We start from the raw sequence: 7,789 nt of genomic DNA on the forward strand, positions 1-7,789 counted from the left end.
GTTTTCCCCTGCACAGTGTTTCCCCTGCACAGCTTCACGGCGTTAAGCCATCACCGCCACCATCTCCGGGACTCGGTCGTCTTCAGTGGGGACTGAAGGTCTGTCCCCATTAAACACAAACTCCCCCCCCTCCCCCAGCGCCTGGCCCCCACCATCCTTTGTATGAACTCGACTCCTCTAGGGACCTCCTGTGAGTGGAGTCGCACAGGATGTGTCCTTCTGTGTCCGGCCCATTCCCTCAGCACAATGTCCTCAAGGCTGGTCCACATGGTTGCGGGTGTCAGAACCCCCCTCCTTTATTTTAAAATCCTCACTCGAGGACATTTTTCCCATTGCTTTTTCAGGAAGAATGGGAGAGAGAGAGAGAGAGAGAGAGAGAAACATGGTTGTGACAGAGACACATCGCTTGGTCGCCTCCCCTACCTGCTCAGACCAAGGCCGGGGATCGAGCCTGAGCCGAGGTGCATGCCCTTGGCCGGAATCAAACCCGGGACCCCCCAGTCCTTGGGCTGACGCTCTAACCACTGAGCCACACCGCCCAGGCTCCCTTCCTTTTAAGCCTGGGCAGTGCCCCATTGTGTGGATGGACATCTTGCTGGTCATTCATCCACCGACGGGCTTGGTCTGTTCCCACCTCTCGATGGCCGGGACCAGCACCAGGATGCACGTGGCCGTGCACACACCTGTGGAGTCCCTGCCTTCCGTCGTCTGGGGTACATTCCCAGGAGCGGGTGGGGGGTCCCGGGCCGAGTCCGTGTTCACCTTTCTCAGGAGCTGCCACCCCGTGCCCACAGCCCCTACCCCTTTCACATTCCCTCTCTCGCAGCTCCTCGATCCACGGGGTGGCTTTGGGGCGGGTGCCTTGTCCAGCAGGGGCCTCCTGGGACCAGGCGGTGCTGGTCAGGATGTGGGGTTAAAGCAGGACACCTGTGGACCCGACTTGGCACAGGCCCTTGCCCCGCAGCAGGCACCCAGGGCAGCCAGGGCCGGACCGCGCAGGAGCCTTCGGCAAGCCAGGCCTCCTCCAAGCCTCAGCTTCCCCAGCTGCGAGTCGGGCGTGACTACCCTCTGCCCCCCCCCACAGGAGGGCCCCCAAAGTCCCTGCCGCAGCAGCTCCAACCTGTACCAGGCTGGAGTCACTACATTTCCTTAAGTGCTTTTGTCTGGCGTCAAATGCTTCCTCCCGTTGGGGTTCATTTTCATACGTAAAAAACAAAACGACCCAACCTGCCACCCCCTCCGGCCCACGCCCAAAATGAACCTGCGTGGCCCGAAGAGAGGCTTGGAAAACACACGCTCTCTCGTGGAGTCTGTCTTAAATACTAACTTAAAGCTCCAAGCGTCACCCTCGGCCTCCTTAGGCGAAGGCAGAGACGCTCCAGGCCCAGGCAGCTCGAGGGAGGAGGCCTGGCGCGCACCCGGCGCTGCGCAGGGGCTCGCAACTGCCTGCCGAAGCTTCCCTGGGGAGGGAGTTCCTGGGATTTTAATCGAAGTGCACCTCTCTTTCTCTGCCTCCACACACGCACGCTCAGGACAGCTACGACCAGGAGCACACGGACACACGCACACGCACACGCGCACAGGTGCCCACACAGATGTCTGCAGCCGGTCACGGGATTCACGAGCACGTGCGCGTGTGCACCCCCCCCCCCACGCATTAGCCTTTCATCCACCCACACGGACCATCTATTGCTTTTAAAAAATAGTAACTTTCAGAACCAGGGGACTGAATGCATCTAGAGCCCGGCTTCTCAGGATACGATCTCACATCTCAATGGCGTGGCACACGCTCCACTGTCCTCGCCAGCAAATGTGTTCGAGTAAAAATTGCATCGTAATCTATTAAATAACATGGCAGGTAAAATACTTTAATGTTCGGATTACGCACCCCCCAAGCTGTCCCACAGCTGAGCTTTGGGGAGCCTCCTCTGTGGCCGGGACCCCGAGCTCTGCCGGTCGTCCCCATGGGTAGGGTCGTCCCCGCGGGTGGGGACTCCTGGCCAGTGCAGGCCCACGAGTGTCTTCCTTCAGAGCAGCAGCTCCTCAGAGTCCTGCCCCGGCCCCCTTGGCCCAATGGGACTGAGGCTTGTTTTAGAGAATCAGGAAGGGGGGGGATGTGTCCCAATGGCAGCAGGGGAGGGGACAGGGACACGTGGGGAGAGGCAGTTCTATGATGGACGTGGGATGCTCAGCCACGGGCTGGCCCACGCCTGCGGGCCCCGGATGCCAAGGCCTCCGCTCCACCCGGCCGGTGGCTAAGCGCGGCCTCCCTGGCCCCTGTGTCGCTGTCGTCGCCGGGGCCGGGCGTCCTCGCCGGGGGGCCGGGGGGGGCCGCCCTGGAGCAGCCGCACCATCTCGTGGTCCCTGTGGTCGAGCACGCGGGGCAGGAAGAGGGAGGACTTCTGCGTGCGGCGCGTCCTGAAGCCGCGGCGGGGCCGGCCCTTGCCATTGACCGACACGTACCACAGTCTCTCGGCACCGGGCTGGCGCCGGGCCCCCGGTCCGCCGGGCACCGTCCGGTACAGCCGGGACGCGTACGTGTTGTAGCCCAGCTCGTGGATCCGCTCCACGAACTCGCACTCCGCGTTGTAGTCCTCCTGCGGGTTCCGGGGGACAGGCCACGGTCAGCGGCCGGGGGGCCACACAGGCGCGGGGCCGGCTTCCTCCTCAACGCCCCCCAGCTCCTGCCCAGTCTGGCTGCTCACCCAGCCCAGGCCCCTGCGCTGTGCCCTCCACACCTCCGCCCGCGGGCCCTTCCTCCTGCCTTTGTCTGGTGAACTTGCCTTTGGGCTTCACTCAGCGCCTCTTCCTCCGCCCAGGTTTCCTGAGCACCTTGGGAGGAGCGCCTCTCCCTGCTCCCCTCTCGGGCCCCCACCCTCCCTTGCCCTCCACGGGCACTGACATTGGAGGGTGTCCCCAGCGCAGGGCCAGCAGAGGCAGGGCCTGCGTGGCCCAAGTTCCCTAAATGCCTGCTGGTGGCACGAGGCAGGGGTGGCAAGTGGACCGGGGGGGGGGCGTCCCAGAAGACATCACATAACCGAGGAAGAAGGAAAAGAGCATTGAAGGGAAGGGGGGGACACAGTGGGGTCCCACTAGAGACCCAGCGAGGGTCCCGGCTCTGGGCCTGAACTCAGAAAGCCGCTGCCTCGGCTTCTGGCCCTGCCCCACAGGTTGAGGGAGGGGCAGATGGGTAGATGGGTGGATGGGAGGTTGGGCTGGGACTGGGAGCTGTCGGGGTGCAATGGCCACGGAGCCCCATAACGGATGAGCTGGCATGGGGTGAACGGGAGGTTCACGGCAAAGACTAGGGGACCCAGCCAGCCAAGGGGCAGGGCGGTGGGAACAGCACTCGCAGGCCAGCTGGCAGTGCTTTGCATGGGGACCTGGGTGGCAGTAACAGGGTGGCACCTGGCCGCCTCCCCTCCCAGGTTTCTGCAGGGCAGCGAGACCTCTCCTGCTGGCTCTCTGGAAGGTTCCACGCCTCACGGCTGGACCTCCTGGCTCTCCCCCGGTGAAGCCGGGACCTCTCTTCCTCCCTCCCCCAAGCCAGCGCCGTCAGCTCTCGGGGACGGAAGCCACGGGTGGGCTCTGACCCACCGAGGTCACTCAGCTCCTGCTTTGCTCTGCCCCCAGAGCCCGGAGCCTGGGTCGCCCATGAAAGAGGTGGCAGTAGGCTTAGGCTCCCCCTCTCAATTCAGCCGTCCCTGCCCTACTCTGTGGGTGTCCCCAGTGTGGACGGGAGGCCCTCCATGGGTCACCATCACTTCAGGCCAACGAGACCTCCTCCCTGGGTGTCCCCTCTCTGAAGGGACAGGTCTGAGGCTGTTTCAAGAACAGAAAGTCAGTTTAGCTCAGTTGACACCAGGGGCACGGTGCCCAAGGGACTGGGAAGCCACACTTGACCTCAGGGAAAACTCAGACCAGACCCCAGGCTAAGGGCAGGACCTTGTAAACCACACTGAGAGGAGAGAGAGGCCCCCCCAGGGCCCTCCTCCCAGATCCAGCCTCCCCAGTGGCCGCTGGGCCCGAGCAGACGGGTGCAGCCCAGCTTTAGCCAAACGGGGCGGCCTGTGAGGAGCTAATCGGCCTAGGGCAGGTCTTCCTGCAGCCCCGCTGGATGGCGCTTTCCTGACTTCAAAGGTGGCGGGGCCTCCCCTGCAAACCCCAGTGGAGGGAGGTAACTGCTCGGAGATGGTCCTGGGGCTGCGTCGTCTAGGTTACGTGCGGATGGAAAACCTCTCATTGCCCAAGAAGGTATCAGCCGAATTGCACGTAATGAGTAGTTGGAGGGAGCACATTTCCTAGTTACGTGGGCTTTCCTCCGTGTATCCCCCACCCTGTCCTGGGGGAAGGGCCCGCCCCCGCCCCCGCCCCCGCCCCCGCCCCGAGACCCAGGACCCTTTCTTGCTGTGGAAGCCCTGGCGGTGGGTAGACTGGGCTCCCGCCGAGGTGCCTGGGCCATGGTCCCGTCTCCCTTCCCCTGGGCTCCCCCCTAGGAGCTGACGGCTCTCGCTCTCTGCCTAGAGAGAGGGAGAACCGGCTGCCGTGCCAGGGATGGCTGCTCCACCCGTGCCCACCCGCACGAGAGGCTGGACTCACCGAGGCGTAGAGCCGTCCTCTCTTGTTCATGGCCAGGTACCGCCCGGAGAAGAGCCCCTTGATGGCCACAATGCCCACCTCCACCGCCGTGATCTCCAGGATGCCTGGGGAGAGGCGGGGGGCTCATCACTCGGCCCGCCTCTCACCCAGCACAGGGCGAGGCGTGAGGGCCAAGTGCCTGACAGTCCTGCCCAAAGCTGAACCGCGCCCCCAGGAGGGCGACTTTGGAAGTTCAGGGGAGAGAGAAATTCCCGGGCAGGAGGCGTAAAGGTGGAGCGGCAGGGGAGGGCTCCAAGGGGGAGAGCTCAAACCTGGAGGGGGGCTAGACTAAAGCTCCCAATTCCACACCCACTCTAGCCAGCCGCCCACCGTGGCCTTCAAGGCCGTGGAGACAACCTTGCCAGCTAGTGTCATAAGATTGCTGAGGTTGCCGCCGGCCAGACACACACAAGTGTTTGACCTGGATTCAGACTCGGGCTGCAGACACTAGCTGCACCTGGACCGCGGTGCCATGGGGTCCTGGGGTGGGAAAGCTGGGGCCCTGGGTGGTAACACGATCCAGACGGCACACGGAGGGTGTCACCTAAACCCGAAGGCGTTGGACCTGGGCGGGAGATGACTGTCCCAGGCGGTGGGAGAGGTCCCGCTGGGTTAGACCCCGGAGCTCACAAAGGGAGGCAGGTTGGGCGCGCCCGCTCCCCACTGGGTGTCGGAGAGTTTCATCTCCACCAAGGCAGCGTTTCCTTCTGGACCTAAGAGCCCTTTTCCTTGGGGGAGAGGGGGGGCAACAAAGGCCCGGGTGGGGCCATTGTCCTGAGAACAGCTCCGAGGGGGATGGGGTGCCGCTGGTGGCCTCTCCAGGGGGCGCCTCTCTAGCCAGCTGGGGGGTGATCTGGGCAGGGATCCCAGGGTCTCCAAAGCGCTGGGGTGGGGGTGCAGGCTACGGGCCTCTGGCGTCCCCTGGGCGCGGGCTGGGCGGGGACCAGAGAAACGCGACCAGGATGCGGGAGAGGAGCGACGGCAGGCGCGTGCCCTCCTCCGGCTCCCGGCTGCCCGTCTTGGGTAACCCCAAAAGGCGGATGCTCTGAGACTCCGGAGGGGAGACCGAGCTTGGAGAGAAGCGGGGCGCCCTGGGAGGCGAGCAGGGGCGCTCGGTGGCCCGGCCCCGCGCGCGGGGCAGCCCTGGCGACAGTCGGTCTCCACCGCGCGGCCCCGGGGCCTCCTCGGAAAACGCCCTCGCAGGAAGCAGCGGTTTCCCGCCGCCGCCCGAACCCACCCAACCGCTTCCTGCGCGCGCCCGGTGCGCGCGTCGCCCGGCGGACCCGCGGCCCGCGCCCACTCCCGCGCCCCCCGCCGCGGACCCGAGCCCCGCGCCCACGCCCACGCTCCCCCCAGCGGACCCGAGCCCCGCGCCCACTCCCGCGCCCCCCGCCGCGGACCCGAGCCCCGCGCCCGCGCCCACGCTCCCCCCAGCGGACCCGAGCCCCGCGCCCACTCCCGCGCCCCCCGCCGCGGACCCGAGCCCCGCGCCCACGCCCACGCTCCCCCCAGCGGACCCGAGCCCCGCGCCCACGCCCACGCTCCCCGCCGCAGACCCGAGGCCCGCGCCCACTCCCGCGCCCCCACCTCGGCCCCGAGCCTCGCGCCCACGCCCACGCTCCCCCCAGCGGACCCGAGCCCCGCGCCCACTCCCGCGCCCCCACCTCGGCCCCGAGCCCCGCGCCCACTCCCACGCCCCCCGCCACGGCCCCGGCGCTAAGCTCGGGTCCCACGCGCCCGTCCGGCGCAGCCGCGGGGAGTCCGGAGGCCGTGCGCTCCTCCGGGAGGGGCGCAGACGAGGCGGGCCCGGCGGCCGGAGCGGCCGGACGGCGGCTCGAGCGCGGCCCAGGCCGGGGGTTCTCGCCGCGGGGCCCCGCGTCTCTGCGCCTCCAGAGCCGGGCGGGTGGCCCGGGGCCCGAGGCTCCCGTCCTGCCGGCCGCTCGGGGCCCAGGGCGGAGGCGGGGGCGCTGCAGGGTCCACGGGGGGTGGGTGGGGGGGTCCGTCTGCGGCCCCCGAGCACCTTCCGCCCCGAGGCAGCGGCGCTGGGCGGCCCCCTGGGCGGCCCGAGCGGGGGGGCGCGGGGGGGGCGCCCCGGGTGTGGCGGGGGAGAAGTCCTCGAGATAGTAAAGAGCGTGATAGTGTCTTGTCCGAGCGCCTTTCCCCCAAAAACCCGAGAGCTCAGACGTGTCCGGCCGCCGAGTCAGCCACGCGGGGCGCCCGGGCAGCCGCCGCCCCCTCCGGCCCGCGCCGGGCGGGGGCAGATTCGGGCGGGGGCAGATTCAGGCAGGGGGCAGATCGGGCGGGGGGCAGATCGGGCGGGGGGCAGCTTCGGCCCGGCCGGCTCGCGCGACAGCCGACAGCAGCCCCTCCTCTCGGGCTGTGCGCCCCACCCCAGCCCAGCGCCCCTCGGCCCTCCCTCGGTCGGGGAGGCAGACCCCGGGCCTGCGGGCGGCGAGGAGCTTTCGGGGCCCCCGCCGCGCTCCCCCCGGGCCCGCGCCCCCGGCGGACACTCACTGTAGGCGCTGTGCTCCAGGCTGCCGTTGACGCGGCCGCTCGGGTGCAGCTGGAGGTGGTACTTGGTGGCACAGTAGAGCTTGCGGCGCCGCGGGGCCCCGCCGAGGTGCTCGTAGACGCCGCCGCGCCCGCCCGCATCGCGCCGCAGCCGCGCCCCGGGGCCCGCGGGCCCGCCGGGCTCCAGCAGGCTGAGCAGCAGCAGCCAGATCAGGCCCATCGCGGCATCGCGCCCGCCCCGCGCCGGCTGCCGGCGAGCGCGGCTCCCATGGAAGGGGCGGCGGAGCCCGGCGAGGCGCGGGCGGCTCCCCCGGGCGGTGCGGACGCGGCTCCGCGGAAAGGGTGGGGAGGAGGGGGGAGGGCAGGGGAGGGGGGGGGAGGGGAGGGGAGGGGAGCGGGGGGCGGGGGAGAGCGGGAGCGAGGCGGAGGGAGAGGGAGGGGGAGCGGGGATCTCCTTCAATTTTCACCCAGGATCGGGTGAAATTTCCGTTGCTGCGCAAAGCGCTGTAAGAAAAGACCGTTCGGCAACAAAAGGCCGACCCGGTCCCCGGGCGGAGGCGCGGGAGGGGCGGGCGGGGAGCCCGGCGGGCGCGGGGTTCGGGCCGCGCCGCCCGCGCACACTCGCCCCCGCGCGCCGCCG

The 7,789-nt window shown here is 68.6% G+C and overlaps 1 protein-coding gene across 1 annotated transcript; it reads right to left on the reverse strand.

Moving 5' to 3' along the window:
- Positions 1-2,255: 2,255 nt before the first annotated feature.
- On the reverse strand, positions 2,256-7,369 carry FGF3 (fibroblast growth factor 3). The gene is made up of 3 exons (XM_087822456.1): positions 7,153-7,369; positions 4,600-4,703; positions 2,256-2,597 (listed from the first exon to the last, which is right to left on the reverse strand). Exons 1-3 carry the CDS (start codon positions 7,367-7,369, stop codon positions 2,256-2,258), a joined length of 663 nt encoding a protein of 220 aa, XP_087678582.1.
- Positions 7,370-7,789: the final 420 nt, after the last annotated feature.

This window comes from Miniopterus natalensis, chromosome 11 (assembly GCF_054644295.1).
Source record: "Miniopterus natalensis isolate mMinNat1 chromosome 11, mMinNat1.hap1, whole genome shotgun sequence".
NCBI classification, from domain to species: Eukaryota; Metazoa; Chordata; class Mammalia; order Chiroptera; family Miniopteridae; genus Miniopterus; species Miniopterus natalensis.

Bases quoted from the DNA above. Each gene is read 5' to 3' on its own strand.
- FGF3 (XM_087822456.1), bottom strand. From the start codon at position 7,369: ATGGGCCTGATCTGGCTGCTGCTGCTCAGCCTGCTGGAGCCCGGCGGG. The intron at 4,704-7,152 runs GTGAGTGTCCGC...GCCTCTCCCCAG, and splicing joins CCTGGAGCACAGCGCCTACA to GCATCCTGGAGATCACGGCG. The intron at 2,598-4,599 runs GTGAGTCCAGCC...CGGAACCCGCAG, and splicing joins GAGGACGGCTCTACGCCTCG to GAGGACTACAACGCGGAGTG.